General features: G+C 48.3%; 1 protein-coding gene across 2 annotated transcripts in view; it reads right to left on the reverse strand.

Moving 5' to 3' along the window:
- INPP5A (inositol polyphosphate-5-phosphatase A) overlaps positions 1-18,871 on the reverse strand; it is a 173,171-nt gene extending 154,300 nt beyond the window's left edge. For both annotated transcript variants that reach the window (XM_080910850.1, XM_080910851.1), the window contains exon 1: positions 18,510-18,871. In XM_080910850.1, the coding sequence (XP_080766976.1) occupies positions 18,510-18,584 (75 nt within the window). In that variant the 5' untranslated portion in view covers positions 18,585-18,871. The remainder of the gene's footprint in view (positions 1-18,509) is intronic.
- Positions 18,872-24,051: the final 5,180 nt, after the last annotated feature.

Raw genomic sequence — 24,051 nt, forward strand, 5'->3', positions numbered from 1 at the left:
GACCACACCCACAAACATAAGACTTTTGCATGATCTCACTTTCCCAACATCACATTTTGCATCTGATCCAACAGAGCTCTCCACTTCAAAACACTAGGAAGAACTCCCTTTAGAATCTATGAAGCTCAACTAGATTGTGAAACCTTTATAAAGGCTTTCTGTTCTCATAAGACAGCATGAGGAGCCCAGAGATGCCTTCTAGCATAGCACAAAGGAAAAAAGACTGAGATGCCATGGCAAGCCATGTAGGTAGCACCTTTTCCCTTGGGACCTTGCTCTTAATTCTCCCTGTGCAAGTGGGAATGGGCACTGTATCCACCAGGTCAGCCATCCTCCCTGGCCAGTTCTAGAATAAGATCAGGATCCTCAGTCAATGCCATAGGCTACAGGCCAATGCCTGCTGTGATGAGCTCAAGAAGAGGCCTAGCAGTTGCATAGAAAAACAATAGAGGCAGGGGGTTGGAGCCAGGGTGTTGGCAAGGGGCACACACATTATAGTAGCACTTGAGACAAGCAGAGAAACAGAAACTAGGAGTGAGCCCCGGAAGGGAGCAGCCACTGACTCCTACTCCCAGCACTAAGCTTCTGACTTCAGGAAGTGTCCCACCCTCCTTGGAGGAGCTGCCAGGGTGCTGTCTATGGACATGAGCAAGTTGACCACAGACCAGAGGTTCTAACCTCCTTCCCACTCACAGAGCCAAACTCTGGACATAGTGGCATGCATAGGCACCTGGCACCTCTCAGAAATGGCAGTGAATACAGGGAAGGGCAGGAGCTCTCCACCCAAAGGAACAGCAAAAGATGGACATAGACATCCCTTAGGAGAGGTAAGGAGAATTGGTACAGCAAGCAAAGCTCTCAGGCTTTTCCTGGAGCTGTCCCAGGGCTTGCTTTTAAACTTCCTGTTCTGCTTAAGCTATCCTCAGGCTGACAGGTAGCTAAGGGATTCTGTAATATGTGATCCTTTCAAATATACCCCAGGACCTGAAGAGGCCTAGCTGTTCTCACTAGAGGTGGAGAAGAACCTGAAGCTCACACCTTAGGACAGAGCCAACAGCTGGGGCCAACATATAAAGACAGGCTCACATCTGCAGAGAGCAAGAAACCTTTGTGTAACCATGCCCTTGACCTAAAGAAAGACACAACACACATTAGAGCCAGATGAATATATGACTTCTTCCAGGTGACAAATATGAGGCCAGTCTAACAACCTAGAAGACTCAGGTCACTCTGACCTCCAGTGAGGTTCCTAAGACATCTGTCACATCTTGAAGCTCAGTGAGAAAGCTGTCTTATATCACCCCAAAAAGGTACTCCATCCTTTGGGAGCTTAGATCTTAACCTCCAGGGCCTCTTAGCAACTACAATTGCAGCCACAGAGGGACACCAGCAGGCCTGCATCAATATGAAGCAGGAAAAAAAAATCGAGGTGGAGGCAGCAGCATTGGATCAGTTTCCTACAGAAGGCTGCCCTTTAACTCAACTCAAACCGATCTTGCTTGAAGAAAGCCAATTAATCCTGAACAAGAAGACATATCTAACTGCAAGAAGCAGGCGAGGCAGCACAGGTCAGCACAGAAGGGACCAAGTACACACAAACGGAGAAAGAATCCAGGCCAACAGTTGCCTCTGGTCCCAGGAAGGCTTTTAGTAAGCAGCCCCAGACCAGTGAGTGTCCATGTTCTCTAAAGACAAGGACCACCAGCAAAGGTCATCGTCAGGAATAAAACAAGCAAATGAGTCACAATCCAAGTGAGGCAGGTTGTCCTGGTGTCAGGATTCTCCAAGCCCACAGGGTGTGCACACAAAACAGATAGCCCCGGGTACTCATTGCAAGGCTGCTGAATGGAAAGTGCTCAGAGGTCATTCCTTCAAGAGCCCTGAAGTGCTGCTATCTTCCTAGTGTCAGTTGCCCTGGTCAACAGAGAGGATGCAGGTTAGTTTTCTCTGTCAGCTGGACATAAGCTAAGGTCATCTGGGAAGAGGAAGTCTCAACTGAGAAGATGCTTCCATCTTTATGCAAGTCTGTGGAACATTCCCCTGATTAATGGTTGATGTTGAAGGACTCAGCCCACTGTGGGCAGACCACACCTGGGCAAGCGAGCACCGGCTGTCTACAAAGAAAGCTGAGCAAGCCATGGGGATCATAGCAGTAAGCAACATCCTTCCATAGTCTCTGCTTCAGTTCCTCCTCTGAGTTCTTGCCGTGAGTGCCTGCCTTGCTTTTTCCTTCCTGGTGGGCTGTGAGCTGTAAGAGGTCATAAATCCTTTCTTCTCCAAGTTGCTTTTGGTCAGGATGAAGAAACCTTGTTAGGACAGAGAAAAACTTGCCACAACATGGCAACTCTGCAGGTACGAGGATACATGGGTGCTGTGTTCTCTCACATGCTTGGAGAAGCTGGCAAAGTACAGCAGGACAGCTGGCTCAGGAGACACCAAGGCATTCATCCTTCTGTTGGAAGCTGACCCTCACCTGGTGTCTGCTCATTCCATCTACATATTAAGTCGACAAAGGTGCCCCTGGTGAGGTTCTCCCAAGGTTTATGCAAACGGGAGCAAAACCTCAAACTTGCAGCTATTCCCATGACCCTGAACCCTCAGAAGTGAGCCACATCTCCCTGCACAGGACACAGTCTGCTCAGCTGCTCACACATGTCAGCTTAGTGCCCACCAAACACAAGAGATGAGGAGGCAAAGGTAGAAGAGTGCATAGGACACTCAAGAAAGGCTCCATGTGATTTAACCCTGAGTGCAACCAAGAGAAACCTGGCAATCCAAAAGATCAACAATATTGGCAAACCTGCAACAAATAGTGAGAGAAAAATGCAATTACTCAAGTCAGAAAGAAAGAGCAAGCCACTGTCTCCAGCCTTACAAAGGGGGAAGGAAGGACCACTAGGAATGTGTGAACAACCATGGGCCAACGGAAAGCAGCTGGGTACCTGAAGGATTCCTAGCAAGATGCAAACCAGTACAACTGGCTTAGAAAGAAGGAAAACTCTCAGAAGATCACCCACAAACACAGCAATTGGGATAAATTTAACCCAAGTTCAACATCTTTAAAATAATGTTTTTAATCAGTGAAATTAGTTGAAGAGATGGGAAAGATAGTAGAAAAATGAATAAGTACAATGGTGTGAGTGAGTGAGTGTGTGTGTGTGTGTGTGTGTGTGTGGTGTAAGTGTATGAGTGTATGTGAGTATATTACGATTATGTGTGTGATTGTGTGTGAGTGTGTATATGAGTGTATGTATGAGTGTGTGACTGTGTGTCTATGAGTATGTGTAAGTGTGTGTGTGTATGAGTGTGTGGTGTGTGTAGGTGTGTGGTATGAGTGTGTGTATTTGAGTATGTAAGTATAAGTGTGTGACTGTGTGTATGAGTGTGTGGGTATGAGTCTGAGTGAGTATGAGTGGGTGTGGGTGTGAGTATGTGATTGGATGTGAACATATATGTATATAAGTAACTGTGTGTATGTGTGTGATTGGGTGTGAGTGTGTATGTGAGTGTGTGTATAAGTGTGTGAGTGTGTGTGTGAGAAAGATCTTTTATTTTATATGTTAACTTTTAAAAAATAAATAAAGTAGGAAGAAATTAAGATGAACTCACCCTGCTTGGAAGACTACCATTGCAATGATAACACTCCCTTGAAGAACCTACAGACTAGTAATAACCTCTGTCCAAGTTCAAGCTGGCTTTTTGTGGAAACTGGCAAGGTAAGCCTGAAACTCATATAGAAATGGAAGGAAATGGCCAAGACAAGACTTAGAACAAAAACAAAACAAAACAACTCACACTTCTGACCTCAAAGTTTACTATAAAACTACAGTGATCAATAGAGTATGTGACACCAGCAAGAGGGTGGGCATGCCAAGCAGAGAGTCGAGAAATAAATGTGTAAGTTCATGGCAAATTACAGTTTCAACGTGGGTGGTGAGATGGCCCAGTGGGGAGTAAGAGTCTTTTCAATCAAAGCTACAAGAGTGATGAAATTGCCACAGCCAAGAGAAGCAAACCCTACCTTGTGTGACTGTAGGTTTTAGAAGAAAACATGCTTTGTAACCTCAGACTATATATAAACAACCAAGGAAAAGTCAAGGCATAGTCCATCAAAATTAATATCATTCCCGTTTCAAATAACACTCAAGAAATGAATACCATACACCAAATGAGAAAACAAATTGTGAACCACACAGCTGGTAAGGATCTGGTATCCAAAATATATAAAGAATTCTAACAATTCAACAGTTATCAAAAGTTAAAATGTGCTGCAGATTTGAATCTTCAAAGTAGACATATGAATACCCACTAAGCTCATGAAGAAACTCAACATCAGGGAACTGCACATCACACCACAGGGAGGTGTCACTCTATGCCGACCAGAACAGATATCAAAGATGAACAGTAGTGCATGCTGTTTGGGGATGTGGAAACACTGGAACCATTGCTGCTAGGAGAACATCAAACAGTCTGGCTGTGGGAAGCACCCAGCAACAGTTCCTCAAAAGCTCCCTTGGCCAACACTTCCACAGCTGGGTTTACACCCAAGAAAACAGAAACCTGTGTTCAAACAAAAGCTCATGCATGGATATTCACAGCAGCCCTATCTATGGCAGTCAACTGTCATCAATACCATACAAAATGCAGTGTGTATCACACAATGAAATAGCACTAGGTCACAAATTGAAGTATCACAATGGCCACACCATGGGCCATCCCAGAAAATATCCTGCAGAGTCAAAGCATGGGACAGGACATGAACTGTTGGATCCCATTCATAGGAAATACCCAGAACCAGAGTTCAGTTTCCTGAATCCACATCAGGCAGCTCACACAACTGCTGGTAACTCCAATTCCAGAGGATCTGACTCCCCCTTATGGCCTCCAAGGGCATCTGCACCCATGTGATACACATACGGACAATCAGGCATACACACATACACATAAATAAAAATAAATCTTGTGTGTTCATTTTGTTTTGTTTTGGAGACAGGGTCTTACTATGTAGCTCTGGCTAGCCTGGAATTCACTATATAGGCTTAGCTGGCCTCAAATTCACAGAGATCCAACGCCTGTCTCCCAAGTACTAGGATTAAGTGTATGTACCAGCATGCCAGCTAATAAATCTTTTTAAAAAATTAAAAAGATTAACATAAATGCCTGAAACCCCTTCCCCACTGGGCTTCATATAAGGAACAGAGCTAGTATAAGGCAAGAGCTGGGGTTATTATGTAAATGTCCTATAAAGGGTCAAGCTCTTTGTGGCCTCCAGCCTTGGAGGATTTACCCAAGCTCACTAGCCTACTTCCATTCCCAGGAGAACTTTTCCTCCTAATCAACTGACTATTTCTTTTTCTAACCATGTGTCCCTGATCCCATTCAATTCATTGCCCTCAGTAAGACACAAAAACCTAGATATTTCAACAGGTGACATTCTGCCAAGTGCCAATGTACCCAGAACCTAGATTTGACCCATGAATAGCATCTAGCCACTGGAGGTAAGCTGACTTCAGCAGGTGAGTGCTGAGCACTCTCCTACAAGGATGCTGCAAGTTAGCATCTCATCAATAAGACAGACCCTAATGCAAACACCACTGAAGGACTAAGAAATCCCTCCAGTTCACACTTATGTAGGCCACACAGGTCGTAACATTTAGTTACTCCAGAATGTGAACAGAGGGGTCAATGTTATGCATCTATTTTACACACCACAACAGGAGAATACAGTTTGGCATCATCAAAGTGTAGGTATTGATTTCCATTAACACTAGGGTGTATCATGTTTCCCCAAGTAGAATTTTATTCAAAAAGAAAATGATGGAAAGATAAAAGTGTTGGCATTTTCGAGTCTTTTATCCATAGTCCTTAGGTACACCACAATGTCCTTACTGTCCAGGGTCCTGCCTTTCAATCATAAAAACACCCACAAGAGCCCAGAAGTCCCAAGTCACTTGATACTTCTAGACTTCCCTAACCCTACATTCAATGTAACATCTCTTTCTCCATGGGAGCAGCTACTTATCAGAAGATAAAGTTTTAACAATTTACAGTCAGCTCAGGGGCTCAACTGAATTCAAGCCTCCACTCTGAGGGACAACAGTAGCAATGGAGCAGACATGGCACTCCACAACTCACCACACTCTCCCACTAGACACAGAGTGAAGTCAATGACCTCGTTCACTGTAAAGAAGCAGGGCCTGGAACCATTAGCACACAGTACCTGTTCCTACTTTTGTGAGCCATATCAGCCACATAACTCCCCATTTCCTGACTCTGCTTTTATGTCACAGTACCCCAGCAGCCACTCCTTCCTTGCCTCCCCAGCTAACTTAGATCATCCAAACCAAAAGGACAGCCACACCAGAGGCTGTGTGGTCTCAACATCAGAGCATCTCTGTGTTCTAGGCCACTCTTTGAGACTGGCTCCATGAAGAACTTCTCATTCAGAATTATGCTCCGAGGCTAGGGGAGTAGGCTCCCTGTAGGGAAAGTGGACCACCAGGTGTCTTTGCATGGGGCCCCCAGAAACATGAGGGTACAGACCTTGGACTGCATCTAGTGGACCAACCGCACCCCCACCATCACCCTCCCATCCCCCAACACATGCCAGAGGCCTCTCCTCACTCCCCAACATGCTTTCTCCAGCCATGTCTTTCTGCTAAGACACAGCAGAAGCACATCAAACTAGAGCTCTCTAAACATACACTGAGCTGAGCTGGGGGAACCTCAAAGCCACTGCATCAAGTCCCATCTGTCCCCCTGAGGGTCTCAAGTCTGTCACCAGGGTACTGTTTTGTTTACTTACTGGTCTTTTTCCATGGTTTTCTCCTGTTTTCCATATAACCCGGTCCTCTTCTCCCACCTGGATATTGACAGAGTACACCACCTGATTACAACAGCGAGGGCCCCCAGGTCGTTACATAAAAACAGGAAGTTATGACAGATCTGAGAAACCCAAACCATAATGAAGGAGAAGAGCAGCAAAACATGTCCCCAGAAATGTGCCTGCTTTTCACACAGATGCCATTCCAAGAGAATAAGCCCTAGGAAAGTAACTCCAGATGACAAATGAACCTAGATGTCATCTGCATGGGTCGGTCTCACCTCCAGCATAAGGCTCGGAAAATCCACAGAAGGAAGTGGCATAGCCAACTCAGCTCCCACATGTAGGTCACCTGGCTGGTCAGAGCCAGACACCCAGAGACGTCCCCACTCTGACTTCTCATCCTAGCTTATCATGAAGCCAGCAGTAGGGAAAATACCAAAAGGTGGACAAGGGAGGCTGCACAGGGCTGAAGGGTAGGCCTCCCTGGCTCTTTCTCAGGACCTCAGATAGTGCCTAGAATAATGGAGCCTCAAGCCCAAATGGACCCAGGGCCACACACCCAAACCTTCCCAATGGCCAGCTCCCAGAGAGGCAAATACCAGGCCTGACAAAATGGCCCTGCACTACTGACAAGCACAGAAAAACAAGGAAAGGTATAGTGGGCCAGCAAGCCTGACAACCCATCACCCCACAGCCTTAGACAAGCATCTTCCTAAATGGAGAAACAAGACCAAATTCTCCCTCTGTTCCCCCACCACTGAGGCAGTCAGATGCCTCCCAGCTGCAGTTAACACTCGCTGCTCCCCTACAGTGGCCATGTTGATGGGCCTAACACCTGATGCCAAGAAGGCCAGACCATCTCATTGCAGACAGATGTTTCCCACAGAACCTCAAGGAATGCAACTGCCAAGCCCACAGAAACACCCAGTCTGGCAACAATGCCCCCACCCTAACATGCCACGACTCATCTCCAGCATGACCACAATCCTACACAGAGCCTGGGTGATAGGTCACAGAGCCACAGCCATAAAGTACCTACCTCTCAGACTTGCACATGGACATACAGACACACATCCAGATTCCCACTGAGAAGATAATTATACAAGGACAAGAATAGCAGGCCAACAGCCACTGAGGACCCCTGGAAAAGCCCCACCACACCCCCGATGGAGATTGACAGGCATGGGCTGAACAGTAGGCCCTTACCCTCTCAACAGTGGCATATTCCCTACACCCATAAGCAACAGAAGAGGATTGTCTACCGAGTTCTTCTGGGACGATGCCTACTCCTGCTTTACCTGAATTAACTGTGCTCAATGAAGGAACATTATGACACCTGCCTGTCTGTCCAAGTAAATGGGGCCTCCAGTGGGGAGTCCCAGCACCTTGTACCCCTCCTAGAGAGGTAAGCAGGTCAGCAGCCATGAAGCTGCCCAGTACAGCGATTGCCAAAAGGCATTACCAACACGGCAAAGGAACCAACTTGTAGGACGCCTACATTCAAAGAAAAGGCTAGAAATGCAATGAAACACACAGGGCACTCCATGCCCATTCATCATCAGGAAGGGACCACCAGGTGCTTGCATAGCAAAGCACTGTGCCCTACAAGCTGCCACAAAGTATGAAATGGTGCACACCCAGACACACACACACACACACAAACACATACTGACTGCTCAACCAGTCCCAGAGAAGCAAGCACCCACACCCACACAGAACTGTAAGCCCCAGGAAGACAAGCACTTATATCCATAGAAACAATGTTTACTCACTCACTGCACCTCACAAAGGCCTGCCTACTGGGAATGAATGAACCATGTGACCATACAGTACAATACAACTCAGCCACGAGACAGGTCAACTGTCGACACATGAAACCGAGGAACCTCAAAATCATCACATTGTGCTCACTGTAAGAAAACAGACATCAGACTGAATATCATATGATTCCGTGACATGGAAACTTCAGGAAAGACAGGATTTTATAGGTCAGCAGAGCTGAGGTGGGTGGGGCCAAGAGCCAGGGCTAAGCACTGAAGAGGGCCAGGTGGGAAATGTTGCAAAACTGTTTCATAGCAGCAGCTGCATAAATGCAGGCATTTTCCGAAAGTCATTGACCTGCACAGCCTCCTAGGTAAATTGTGTGGTATGCAAATTATTCCTCAATAAAACTTCTTAAAGGAAAAAGGAAAAGAGCTACCGTCAAAAAACCAGACTTTTCCACTAACCACAAGAGTGCAGTGGACCATACTTAGCCCCACGGCACCATGAGGTATAAGCGCAGCCGATGCTGGCGTCACTGTGCCAGGGCAACACAATGCCTTTGCTGTCAGCTGACTACAAACACCTCCCACCCAGCCTCCACCTTCATCCTGACATGAATGGGCATCATCTCTCAAGGACACCTGCCAGCTCTCCACTCCTGCCCTCTATTCTATGCACTTGTGTAGATCCTGAAATCATGCAGCGTTGCTGTCAGAGGACAGACACCTGGACAATATATATGTGGAGGGAGGGAGAGAGAGAGAGAGAGAGAGAGAGAGAGAGAGAGAGAGAGAGAGACAGACAGAGAGAGAGAGAGACAGAGAGAGAGAGAGTTGTCAACTGGGAAAATGACCTGGAATCACTTCAGGTTCGAGAAGAAGGAGGCAGGCAGGAGAGCTCTAAACATATTGCCCAAAGCCAAGACATAAGCTTGTCCTGAAAGGGTAAATGAGAGCCTCCTGCCCCTGCAGGGATCTGGAGGAGTCCCTGGGAAAGAACAGTGGTTCATAGGCCGCAGATGTAGAAATGTGTCCTACTTGAGCAACAAGCACTGTGAGGGGGAAGAGGGTTTAAGAACATGAGCAGGGGAGACTGTGCAGAAGGAAGCTTCCGGGGAGTCCCAAATGTTCCTGCAGGCCAGGGCAGCCAGACAGCAAAGCTGCAGCAGATGAGGTTCCTCTGGGAGCAGTGCCAGGTCATACAGGAGGCTGTAACCGTTAGCCACATGTGTTCAGGCTCAGTGAGTGGTTACCCAGCCATCTGGCAGCAGCTCAGCACTCAGAGACATAGTGAAGAAGAGGCTGCTGTCCCACGGGACCCACAGCAAGTTCCCCACATTGGACTAGGAGGGCAGTCCTTGCCCTGCAGCATGGACAAAGACAGGTATCCCCCCCACCACCACCACCACTCTCTGCTTTAGTATCCCTAACCAGGCTTCCAGGTGTGATTCCTGCTTGCTGAAGCATAAACAGGCAGAAGCAGGAGATGAACCACGGTCACATGTCTGATCAGAAAGGTGGGGGGAGCACTAAAGCCATGGCTCAGCAGTTATAAAGGTATAGCTCTTCCAGAAGACCCAAGTTTGGTTCCCAGCACCCATGTTGGGCAGCTCACAACCACCTCTAAATCCAGCTCCAGAGGATTCAATGCCCTCTTCTGACCTCCACCTGTCTGTCTGTGTGTGTGTGTGTGTGTGTGTGTGTGTGTGTGTGTGTGTGTGTATACACATACAATAAATATAAATATATTTTTAAAGAATGGTAGCAGGCTCCAGGGTACACACTGACTCAGAGTGTGGTCTATCTGAACCTCCAAGAGAAAAGGCCTGGGAGCAATTTGAAAAGGAAGAGTGGCAAGCACATCTGGAAGATCCAGCCATGCAAGGTAACAGACAGGGATGCAGAGAGTGAGGGTCAGACTAATACAGATTAATCATGGGCACAGTGCTCTGTGGTGTAGCCAGTTTAGAGGTTGGGTAGGACCAGACCAGAGAGCAGGAGCTGGTCCAACAGTTCCAACATAAAAAGGTAGCTCCACTCAGCATGCATCCCCAGGACAGAGGGCACGGAGAATAACCTGTAACCTCTGCAAACTCTAAGGAAAGACACTATACCCTCAAGAGATAAGCCATGAAGATAAATGGCCCAAGGCCACAATGGGACAATTGATATGTCAAGACTCTGCAGTAACTAGCCCATGGAAACACTCTTGGAAATGAGCTGAAGGCATTCCATGCGCAAAAGGGAAAACAAACCCAGAAGCAGTGTTCTGGACTTGCAGAACACTAGTGTCCTGGTACCACATTCAGGGCACATTTTTAGCCAGGAATCCCCTTATATCAACAGCAAGCCCAGCCCACCTAGAGCACCTCCAGGGCCTGAGACCCTCTGTATCAGGACTGATCTATGCAAGCCAGCTACCCAAGCATCCTATAGAGGACCAGCTGACCCAGCTCCACCTTATGGCATAGGGCACGCAGCTATCATCTTTCTGGTGGTGCAACCTCTCAGAACAACCTTTCACAGTTTAAATGTTGCAGAGCTATGCAGGTACCAGGGGTGCACTCATCATTAATGCCAAGCATAGACACAACAGTGACTCAAGTGTCTCGAAGATGAAGTCCAAAGGCATGCTCACAAAACAGAGCAGTTGTGAATAACTGTGGGCTTAGAAGCCAGCCTCCCACAAAGCCTGCAGGGATGCTGCATTAAGTTGGTAGACCATACCCCACAATCTGCCAATATTAGAATATTAATTAAATCAGAGTAGGATTTCTATATCTGAGTCAAAATTCTCCTCACATGAAAATAAGCAATGGCTTCTCACTGGTCTTATATTTTGGATGCTCCGTTCTCCATCATTAAGGAAAGCCCAGAAAGCTTTCTCACTACCATATCTTGTCAGGAGATTTACACCAGGGTCCTTAGTCCTTTGAGAGGTTCAAGATCAGACTGCCTTGCCTGAAAATTAGTGCCAGGCCTTTCTAGGTTTCACCATACCTGAAGGCCAAACCCTAAACTATTCTTCAGAAAAAGAACAGCCCAAAATGGCCACCAGAGCTTCCAAATTCCCTCCCTGCAACTCCAAGGACAATTTTTACAAGGCAGACCTAGCTGGCCAAGGTCTTACCTGCCTAACAGAACCAAGAGCCTGGCCAGCACAGGCGCCTTCTCAGGCCTCTGGAGACTCTGTCATTGTGGGAAATTACCAAATAAGTTATGGCAAAGGACTCACCTACTACACCGGAAGAGGAACAAGTCTATCTATCTTCTCTGTCTCAGGCACACTGGTCATTCAGTAAGCTCACATCAGGGCAGGAAACCCAGTGTGAACATTGCTGTCCTTGAACAGCACAGGACAGAAGGGGAGCAACTCACAGCTGAGGCCATTTCCAGGGGAGCCCACACTCCCATAGCTGTACCTTAGGGAATCTGGTTTTCCTTCCTAAGTAAGCCTCTCAGCTGTAGTCTTACTGCCAGAGACAGGGACTTCTGGGTTTCTGTCACTTCCCAATCAGACCACCAAGTCCATGAAATCCCATCATAGATTCCAACACCAGGCAGAGCTCACCCCACCCCACAGCTACCCGCTACTGGAAGGACCCGTACATGCTAAGACTACTCAGCTGTCTCAGTGGACTGTGTGAACACAACTGCCCCCCCACCCCCGCAAACGTCACTAGGTCATCCAGCAGCTCTACCCTCAGTGCTGACTTCAAAGATGGAAAAATATTTAATATTTCAAGCTGTCCCGTCCCCATGCACCCAGGCCCCTCAGCACCTCTGGAGCAACGAAAGCATGGACGATGGGAGAGGCCACATGGCGAGGGTTTGTACCTTCTAAGGCTAGTCAGTAACAGAGAGACACATGGTCCTCCTCTCTTCACAGTTGGGGCGGGGGACAAGCAGAGCATGGGAAGAGGACCACCAGGTGTATCTCAAAAGTCTAAATAATGTCTCTCAAATTTCTAAACATTGAAAGAAGCCAGGAAATGATGTCTGTGGAAAATCACCTGTGTTTACAAACCAGAAATGGTTTCATAGCATGGTCAGAAGCACCAGTAACAGCAGCATAAAAGCTGCAACAGTGCCCCACTCTATCCCATCACCCTGGGAGACAAGTACTGGGCCTGTCTTACGGATTCAGAAGACTGACTGCAACCCAGACTGCTTGCTGAAATCCTTGGTCACAAACAGCTTGGCCAAAGGGAAGAATACTAAGACTCCTAAGTCGTAAAACCAACTAAGGATAAGTGGAGAGACACATGGTCCCAGTTCCTTCACACTAGGAGTTAAGGGGGTGGGGAGGGGCATTCACAGCATGGAAACAGATGACCACCAGGTTTGCCTCAAGATTCTAAACATTAAAAGTGGTCTTTTCCAGCAGGAAAAGCCAAGCCACTGACAGCCACATGCTCTGCCAAAGAGAAAAAAGGACACCTGTGACAGTCTCGCTTCAGGGGAGTGTAATAGGAATGGTTCACTGCTTAAGATCACATGTACTGCTCTTTCAGTGGACCCAAGTTCAGTTCCTAGCACCCAGTTCCAGGGGATAGGTGCCCTCTTCTGGCCTTGATAGGCACTATATTCATGTGTACACTCGGGTTTGTGTGCGTTTAGAAATAACTTTAAAGAGTGCTGGTGGAGAAAAACTGAAGTGGGCCTGTCTGGGTTCCCTGTGCTTCACAGGGCCATTTTGGCCCAGTTTGCTGCAATTTTGGGCATCACAAAGAAAAATGGAACCTATGTGAGAACCAGGAAGTGAGCATGGCCAGGAAAGGTCTAGATTGAACTGGGTATACCACCCTGAGAAGTGCAAAGGGAAAGCAAATGCAGAATTTCCAAGAAGCCAAGTCTTCGGGGAAAAAAGGAGCAATGTTAGGTACTGGGGAGGAAGTAGGGAAACCAAGAACCACTAGGGGGACCTAAAATGAATAGGGGAGTCAGGGGACTGAAGAGTTGGCTCAGTGGTTAAAAGCACTTGTTGCTCTTGAAGAGGGTGGAAGTTTGATTCCCAGCACTCACATGGCAGCTCACAACTGTCTGTAACTCCACTCCCAGGGGGATCTGAAGCCTTCTTCTGACTTCTGTGAGTACCATGCATGCATATGCTACACAGACACACAGACCAAACACACATATACCTGGGAGAAAAAAAAAACTGAGAAAGAGGGAGAGAGAGAGAGAGAGAGAGAGAAAGAGAGAGAGAGAGAGAGAGAGAGAGAAGAAGGAGGAGGAGGAGGAGGAGGAGGAGGAGGAGGAGGAGGAGGAAAAAGAAAAGAAAGGAAAGGGAAGAAAAGGAAGGGAAAGGAAAGGGAAGGGAAGGGAAAGGGAAAGGGAAAGGGAAAGGGAAAGGGAAGGGAAGGGAAGGGAAGGGAAGGGAAGGGAAGGGAAGGGAAGGGAAGGGAAGGAAAGGAAAGGAAAGGAAAGGAAAGGAAAGGAAAGGAAAGGAAAGGAGGAAAGAGAGACATCCATATATAGATAGCATGGTAGCTTCTCCAGAAGCAGGACAGTTGTTTCTTCTGGACTCAGCAAGTCCTCTGCAAGGCACACACCACACACCCTGTGAGCTGAAAATGCCCACCCACAGGACATATGCACCAGAGTTCACAAGAGTTTTCACAAACAAGATACAAAAGCAGTCCAAATGCACACTAACTGATTACTGGACAAATGCAAGCACACGGGAACAACTCTATCCATAGAAAAGCATAGAGCAGTGATGTATGCTAATACAGAAAGAATTCTGATGACTTACTCCTTGCTAAGTTAAAAAAGCCAGGCACAAAAGCCACATTCTCCACAGGTCTACTTCCAGGAACCAGGAACCTCCAAATAGACAAATCCACAGAGATGGCAAACATTCTAGTGGTGGGCAGTAGCAATGGAAGGTGAAGCCAATATACAGGGCTTCCCTGTAAAGTGACTGGATTGGTCTAGAGCTGCAAAGAAGTGACCCTAGTCCTGACATCAAGAATCCCAGAGTAGAGTGTTGGAAAGAGGAGTGAGATAGAGACCATCTTCATGAAGGCTGCTATCTAGGACAGAACAGGCTTCTGAGAGCCAGACTATATAGCCCTTCCACATCAGTGGTGAAAACCTGGCAAAGCGGATAAATCTGAAGAGGGAGGTGGAAGAGGGAAATGGGCCAAGGTGTCTGCCTGGAGTCCACCCACCTACAGCAGTTATGACTTGCCTCCCTCCATCCCATGGCTCAAAACCATCTGCTGACTAGGAACCCTTGGTCCCTACTAACACTGCCAGTTCTGCAAGACCATGTCTGCCTGGAAAGGGTCACTTGGGAGTTAACTAAGCAAAGCAGGAAACAAGTTCCGAATGACATCTTACTCTGAATACATAGCAGGACCAGGCCAACACAGCCTGACCATGTAAGGACGAGAGAGCTCTGAAGCACGCCTGCAAGCATTTACCTTCAGTTCACTACTAGTCCATGCGTGCAGAGTGCAGTGTCTAGAGCTACAAACACAGTGGTTAAAGCACCAGCCAGACCAGCAGAACAATCATAGACATGGCCTTGGTCACCCATTTCCCCTCTCTCTCAGTGATTTCCAATCAAACTAGGAATCAGCCAGAGGCAATGTGGCAGTCACTACTAGAAAATGAGAAAGTAACAGGTACCCCCTGGCTACCTGGAAAAACACTTCTGAAGGCTCACCAGCTGGGCAGAGGTCCTCAGAGAATGGGCTGAAGACTCTCCTCCCAAAGACTGACTGAGCCAAGGTTGTTGTTTTTTTTTTTTTCTTAACACTGTGCAATGACTTTAACTGTGTCACGCTCATCCAAGGGTCCATGGAGCCTCCCTGCTCTGGCGCTGGGTATAAAGTGACCAATCCCTCTGCCATTAAGCAGAGTGTGCCATGATGTTCTGTACTTAACATTTTCAGTTTTGACATTTAACACAGTGAGTATTGATAGTAACACACACACACACACACACACACACACACACACACACACACTGAGAGATCTTCCACAGTTTTTTAAGAACATGAAACAAGTCTGCCTACAGCAATGCATTTGGACAGGACTAAAAGGTCAAAGGGCTCCAAGCAACCTGAAGGCCCTTAGCAGCACAGCTCAGTAACTGCAGTGGGCCACCCTGCCAGGCAAGGACGTCAGCCAGGGTTGCCGGTAAGACAAGAGCAGGCTGAACAAGATGTTCTGGAGATCCCAGGGTACTGACGACAAAGCTATGATTAAAATTTACATACATGGGCTAGGGCCTATAGCTAAGATGGAAAGGCCGGGGTTCATTCCCCATTTTAAAAATAAAAAAAAAGTACATGTTTTAAGAGGGGTCACCTCTTGATTAGAAAGAAGATGGGAACATAGAAGGGGAGACTTCTGAAACTACAAATGCAGAAACAAACCACCTACTGCTTGTGCATAAAAGGAAAAAATATCCTTCAGAGCCAGCATGACTGTTTCAAATCGGACACTTTCCTCCTGGGAGCTGATTCCCTCAAGCAACAGCTAAGGGTAGTGCTCGTTTCCCACAGCAAGAACTCCTGTACACCACTGGAGAGGTACGTCTGTCATCAGGGACATGGCACACCAAGGTTCACAGTCAACCACAAGCACTTTCTGAGTCCAGCGTAACTGAGGAATTAAAATCTAACTCACTTGAGAATTTTCCACTTTCTCTACCCAGCTTCTTTCCCACAGTGCCCAAACCCTGACCAAGAAGCAGGCCACAGAATATGAGTGTGCCTTTCTTGGTCATTCCATTGAGGGTATGCCTGCCCCTTGGGACTGGTTTGGAATGAACTTAGGTACAATTCATCAAGACAGATATTCCTTTTAGATATAAATGTAGTGCAAGACTTCAGAGAGCTTTAAGAAAACAAATAAAAATTCGGACACCATGTTGCTAAAAAGTGAGTTAAGGTGGCCATGGTGGTAAACCAACTTTAATCACAGCAGATGCAGATGGATCTGTCTGCCTAGTTTACACACTAAGTTCCAGGTCAATGAGGGCTACATTAGGGCTCCATACATAAAGAGGGGAATTAAGTCACTCTTTGATATCGGCAGGGAGAAGTGTGTGTGTACACAACTGAAACACAACAAAAACTCTAGACTCAGAATCAAAAATTACTAGAAAGAATGTTTCTCACAGCAAAATTATTTCCCCTTGGAGATGAAAGTGCCCCACCATGCCTAATTTTCCTGACATTTCTGAGACTTTGAAGCCACAGCTAACGGATCTGAATCATCTGAAAGAAACCACGCTACAGTAGCATGTTACTGGAAGACCTAGAATAGAATGCTAAATATACAGGCACACACCCAGACAGGCCCTTGTGGAAAACGATCACACGTGAAACTGCATCAAGTTGTCCAAAACCTGAAAGGGCAGACAGTGCCTCCCTAGCAGGGAACTAGAACACTGGCATGTCTGTAAGTGAAAAATAACAAAATATAGCCATGACGCCTGCCTTTTTTTACTAATAAAAGCCAAGCATATACTGTCTGTGAACTCAGCTCAGTGAAACTCTTCTCCCATGCTCTTCTGCCAGGAAGAAAACAGGACCCTTGCCTGAAATCTACATCAGGCCTGTATCCAAGCCCTGGCATCATCCCAACTGTTCACCTAGGCAAGGGGAGGGGGAGGGAGAAAGGGGAGTGCGTGGCTCCGTAGTTCCATCTGTGCCACTACCCTTTCTTCTTAAACAAGCACGCCACTTGGAGCAGCATCCTGATTTATTTGGGTTGGCAGTTTAAGTACCAACAGTGGGGTGGCACCATGGCTGCAATGCTGAACTAGGTCAGCCCCAGCCTGCTCCAAGGAGCTCCCAGTGCCCCAGGCCTCAGCTCCTTTCTACCTCCCAGAGGAGAAAGCCCAGGGTTCCAGGGTGGGACTGGAGGAACCGTTCTACAAGATAAGGGCCTCTGGCATCATGTTTGGCCTTGAAGAGCTTTTCTGCATCTTTTCATTTAGTAAACAGAACTATAAAGCCCTCCAAGGCTTGAATAGAGCTGCCTAGTTTGAGAACTGGTGCTATTGCAAGTTACATGGCAAAACGAGAGTGCCTCACACCTTAGTCCCCTCAGAAGGTGGGACCAAGGAATGGGATCTAGGTATCAGGACTCAGATACCTGAGTATGGAGCTCAAGGTTCAGGACTGAGATCTACTGAGAGGAAGGTTCAGGGGTGGGAGGTGGGATGCAGAATTAGAGAAAAGAATACCACTCTGGGGCCAAGAGTAGGTATAGGTTCTGAGGTTTTAGGGTAGGATCAGTGAGGTCTGAGTTGGGAGGACAAGGAACCAACATTTGAAAGCTGGGTTTCTGAAATCAGAAATCAGACTTTGGAGATCAGAGTCAGAGACTGGGGGCCAGGGGTGAATCAGGAATCCTGGGGTCAGCATGTGCTTAGGTTTGGAGGCCAGGACAGCCAAGGATCAGGATTCTGGGTCAGAATTCCAGGTCAGTACTTGTGGCTCTGGAGTTCCGGGGCAGGAAAGGGATAGGGTTTTGCTGTCTCGGGAGCAAAGCAAGGAACCAGCATCAGGATTCAAGGATCCGGACTTAGTCTGGGTTCCTGTAGTATGTGTTAAGACAGGGGTTCAAAAGCTGAGTCTTCGAGTTTGGCCTCGGGTACCAGAAAAGCGGTGTCAAGGTCCCGGGTGTGTAGCTGGAAGTTTCCTGGCCTAAGGTACCCCGCTATGGGGTCAGGGTCTGGGGCTTGGGAAATTCCTGGTCCAAGTCTCCAGATGTGGGTAGGGGGCATCAGAGTCATTCGTCCAAAAGACAACTGGCCCGGGGTCTGCGGCTATAGAAGGCGCTATAAGGGCCGGAATTTAGGGTCTCCAACTGGAAATGGGAATGTCAGGGTCCTGGGCTGGGAGACTCCTGGCCAGTAGCCGCCCCTCCCTAGCCGATGGCGCGGCACTTACGTCGTCGAAGAGCGAGCCCACGTTGGCCGTGACCAGCAGGACCGCGGTGCCGGGGGCGGCCGCCTTCCCCGCCATGGTGCCCGGGCGGAGCGGGCTCTGGACTGGGTGGCGGCGGCCGCTTCCTGCGGGGCCGTTAGGGCTGGGGTCTCGCGGGGCCGCGGGGCGTCAGCTGCGCCGGGGGACAACACCGGGGCGCATCGCGGGCTTGGCGGGTCGGACCGGGCCTGGCCGGGGCTCCAGCCTCGCGGTCGCTAGCTCTTCGCTGCTCCGCGGCCCCGCGCCCGCTCGCCGCCGCGCCTCACAGCGGCCCGCGCGCAGCCATTAGACCCGCCGGGAAAGTTCCCGCAGCCGCCGCCGCCGACTCCGGCTGGGACAAGTCCCGCCCCACAGGAGGTGGGACCCTAGAAGGCGGAGCTGTGGGTCGCGCTGGGGGCGGGGCCTCATTGTGGGGCGGGGTCTGCACACAGTCTACAGACTTGGGTCATAGGCTCCCTGGCTCCGGGTCCGCTGGAAGGGCGGATCCTCGGGCGGGAGCCAGACGTGGGGGTGGGGTCTGTGCAGGGGCGGGTCTGCTCACAGGAGCTGGGCCTAGGGTGGGGCGGAGCCAACACCAGAGAAGGGGGAGAGGCGGGCATATGGGGCATTCCTGTCAGTCAGACTCCAGAGTCCTCCCTTGGTTTTGCCCCGCCCTGCCGCGGTTACGCGCATATTCCACCCTTCACTCCCATGACGTCACGACCCTGCTAACAAGGCGATTCTTAAAGGAGCCGCGGGTTTGTATGACTGTAGTCTGTGCTCCTTTAGCTGCTCCGGTTGGGAGTCCTGGAGCTCCTGGAACCTCCATCCTGCCCCCGATGTGGAACGCATCCAGGCCCTCGCCGGTACGGGGAGTCTGACGTAGGCGGATCGTGGGAGGGAGCAAGGTCACGGAGAATTGGGGAGGAGCCTCCTCCAGTCCCTGCTCTGGGTCTGAAAAGAGTGGGTCTGCAGATAAGTGTATGGGATTTTGCAATTTCCTAACACGTCCACCCAGTTCCTTATAAAGGACTTTGCTTACAAGACAGAAAGCTGTTGACATCCAGAAACAGAAAAATAAAAAAAATAATTTTAAGAAGCAAGCGTATTGGAGTACTCCTGACTTCCCACTACTCCTCGGAAGTTGTAGCAGGATTGCTACTACGAGTTTGAAGCCAGCCTGGACTATATAGCTTGAGACCAGTCCCCTCCCCCCCCCCCCAAAAAAAAAAAAGAAAAGAAAGTTCAGAGTAGGTGTTTGGACAGCCAGCTGTGGCCCCCATGCCACACCCAGGGACAGTTCCCAGAGTTAGGGATGTGGTCAGTCCAGGAATTTTAGCCATCTGAGAGAGCTGGGGGTGGGGGGAGAGAAGTCTGCTAGTTAGAAAAGTAGAGTAAGCTCTACGTGTAGAAGGAATCAAGAGATTTCTCTGAGATAAAGTCAGATGATCCTGGTGGTGGGATGGAGCTGGTAGGGAAGATAGTGAGCTGGGGCATCCTTGCTAGTCTAGGCCACCAGAAAGTCCTGTCCAGTGGGACTACTGCACCATAGCCCTCGAGGAGGCATTCACTGTAAAGGAAACAGTACTACAGACATACCAGAACCCTCTTTGCAAGGAGAGTTCTTCTCCTAGGTTCATTCTTTAATTCTTTAGTTTGTATGTATGGTATGCGTTGGTTCAGACACTCATGCTACAGAGAACAAGTTCCACTTATCAGTTCTCTCCTTAGATCGTGGGTTCTGGGATTTGAACTCAGGTCATCAATTAGTGCCAAGGGATCTTACTCAGCGAGCCATCTTGCCCTCTGTAGATGGATTTTTTCAGAGGAAACAAGTAACTGCCGGAATTAATTTTAGCGGGGCATTTACTTAACGCAATAGATGTGAACATCATCCAGTGTGTAATGAGCATTTAACAGTCAATGTTAATGAGCTTCCTACAGCAAGGCTTCGAAATGAGTATCCGGCGCTTACAGTACAGTGCCCGGTAACCACATGCTCTCTACCAAGCGTTTCCCAACTCTTGGCACCATTCAAGAAAGAATTCAGAGATGAGACAAAGTAAAGAATTAAGAGAAAGAAAGTAGTATTGCAGAGAGAAGTCCACACTCAAGGAGTGAATGTGTGCAGTCTTCTCAAGGAAAACCTACGGCCATGATTTCGGATGCTCTGCTCGTAGGCAGGCGTTAGCAGAAGAAAAGATTATTCAAGAGTTAAAGTAGGGAAAGAAATTCTAAGAATGGATTGGCACTTTCCCAAAATAAGGTTTATTCCCTGTCCTTATGGGCTTCGGGTTGTCGTGATGCCAGATACATGATGGGAGCAGGCAAATTTGCACTGCCAGTGACATGGAAACACTGCTATAAAGAAGCAAAGACTAGTGTCCGTATTCAATCCCGGTGTCCCAAGTACTTTCGTCCACACTTTGCACAGGCACGTGGCCTCCAATTGACTCACACTCAAGCTGCGGTATAGTTTGCCTTTGTTTTTCCCTGTCCCTAGTCTGCCTCACACCCCTATTATTCCACAAAAACCCCAACCATCCGCTGATCATCCACACCACTCAGTAGTAGATGTCTGCTGTGAGCTTAATTGTGTGCCCCCATCCAGACTTGATAGACTTAAGCCCTAGCTCCGCATTCGGTTATTGAGAAATAAGACCTATCCTGAGGTCTTTGAAGTTACATGGGCCTGAAGGGGGGCATTCTGCTCCATTGGGATTATTGTCCTTATAAAAAGTGGGATCAGAAATCCCCGGTCCTCTTCCTCTCCAGCTGCACATAGAAGGTCATATGAACCCAGCAAGAGGACCTCTGCCTAACGCCAGGAGCACCCTGAGCAGAACTTAAACTTCCAGGCTCTGGAGCTGTAAAAAATAAAGTTCTACAGTCAAATCTCCCGCCCCCCCACCCCCAAGTCTGTGTCATTTTGCCATACCCACCAAGCTGGATAATTCAACAATGCTAACACATGTCAAACATTCTCTTATTTGTTTGCTTGTTTTGTTTATTCTTTGTCTTTGTTGCAAGGGAGACTAGGTCTCACACAGCTAGGGCTGGCACTGAATTTCTAACCCTCTTGTCTCCATCTCCCAAGGGCCGCGTAATAGCATATCGCTATACCTGGCAAGCATACCCTTAATAGAAACCAGATGTAGGGCATGCTGTTCCCTGGAACCTGTTATGAAAGTGGTGGCATCGCTTCCTTGCCTCCCCTCAGGCCATTTTTTCCCTCATATACCAGCACTCCCTGGCCAAGGTGAGTACTGTCCTAACCTCCTTCCTTCATAAACATCAGATTCTGCCCTTCCTTCATCCTTCCAAGCATGGCTCTCCACACAGTCTTAGCCCCTCTTGAGCCTGTTATCCATTCTGGACTCCTCCAGCACCCTAGTGGGTAGTCCTAGTCCCACTTCAACACCCTACCCTATCACAGACTCATCCCTTCAAATCAATAACAACGCTACCTCCAAGTCCAAGCACCTCGCCTCCCTCTGTCCTTCAGATTTTCTTCCACAAGACGCACATGCACAGGCACACCAAAAACTTCAAACCCAATGCCGATCCCATCCTTTAATCAATATGTACATGCCCAAAAGACGTCCACACAGACAAGCATGCACATGCCTCAGCTTCCAGCTTCCTCTCCTCCAGGATTCAGTTGCTCTCATGCACCCCTCCCCCACCTCTCCCTGTTTCTTACACTTTCTGGCTGCCCCTCAAGACTGATTATGTGTGTTATGTACTTGCTCTGAGTCTGATTCCAAAGTAGACAAAAAAAAAAAAAAAAAAAAAAAAAAATTAAAGGACATGTACTCCCACATCCAAGGCACCCTCATACTCAGGGGCATATCCACTGAGCACTTCCCACATGAGTTCTCATCACTAAAGATGGCAACAGAAATCCTGCCTTCTCTCTGGATCACCATCCACCCAAGCAATTGTTCTTACTCTTTACTGTGGAAATATTTACAGTCCGGGCATCCTGCTACAGCAGCAAGCTGTTTTATCTGGTAACTACTCTGTGACTCCCCAGCCTTTCAGGGAGATGAGGTACCGATCTCACATCCGGATGCTCCTCCTGGGCTGTACCATCAGGCCAGCCTAAGAGTCTGCTTTTAATAAAAAATACTCCTTTGCCCTGGATTTTGCCGTGTCCCTGCATCTTTCTGCCTTTACTGCAACCCTGCCTTAAAGGTGTCCTGGAGTCTCTGCCTAGCATGTGGAGGAGCATCAGATTGGTTCCTCATAGCCACATACTACAAAGGCATGATAGAGAATTCCTCTGGCCTTCTAGTTCAGTAGCCAGTTCCTAGGCTGGATCTCAGCCAGTCTCCCAACATGGCTGATGCCTCTGTTCCCTCCTGGAGGCTTACTCTAATGTTCATGACACACCTGCCAGGACCTACATGTACTATGGAGAGCATTCCTCCCACCCTTTTCCCTCATCTCCTCTGCTAGGCTCTCTGTGTGCCCCACCCAAATCCTGGGGTCCTGATTGTGTACTTCCTGGGGGCATACTTCCTCCTGGCTGACCTCATGGGTCCCACACCCTGCCTTTGCTCTCACAACTGATTGTGACTCAGAGAAAACTTTCACAAACCTACACACCCCTTTACTTCTCCAATTCATTATCTAAAACGTCACCTCAGGAACACCCTGGTTCTGGCCTCCAGACCTTGGCAAACACATGTCTCATTAGCCTGGCTGGTTTCCTCTTATCTGAGGCCCCACACTGGCCCCTCCACCATGGACTGCCCATTCACTTGCCCCTTTACACTACTATAGTATTATAGAACTGGCTGCATAACAAAGTTCTCAACAAACATTTACTATTTGAATCAGTGAGATGTCAAGCAAAGGTGGATCCAGAATCATCCAGTCCTCAGGAAGAAATAGTGCTCACCTCACCATGTTCAAATCCACATTTCTAAAAGCAGGAAGGACACTCATTTTCCTGTGCTTTCCTCACCTCTTGGGTGCAGTCCGGGGTCTCTGTGTTACCAGGACCAAGATAAAATGAGAAGGGTAGACCTGAACCCACCTGGGCAGAAAAGGGCAGAAGATGGAGGTGGTCTGTGAGTCCCACCTGCTGTGGTGACATCCATCCCTCTTTGGCCAGAGTATTTGGGGCCCCCAGGAAGAAAACTAGATCCAAGCCATTGGCTAAACTCTATGTTGTAACCTTCCTAGAAAAAGCAGCACATTGGCCACATTATTACTTAGTCCAAGAGAATTTCAGATTCAGAGCTAGCAACAGGTTGAAGGGTTACACCCCATATTCCTTGTGAGTATTCTCCGTCCCTTAGCACATGCCATGACGGCACTTCCCATTCCTAGGTACATGTCACTCTTCCCATAACCAGGCTTCAACATCCCTGCCACTGCATACCACAACGCTGGGGTTAAGTGACCTTGGATAACTTTGTCTAGGCAGAGAATCTAACTAGGTGTAGAGAATCCAATCTCTAACTAGGTTAGAGAATCCAAGCCCCCGTCCTCTTTTGGTAGGGAAAACAAGGTAGAC

This window comes from Micromys minutus, assembly GCF_963924665.1.
Source record: "Micromys minutus genome assembly, chromosome: 2".
Classification (NCBI taxonomy): Eukaryota; Metazoa; Chordata; class Mammalia; order Rodentia; family Muridae; genus Micromys; species Micromys minutus.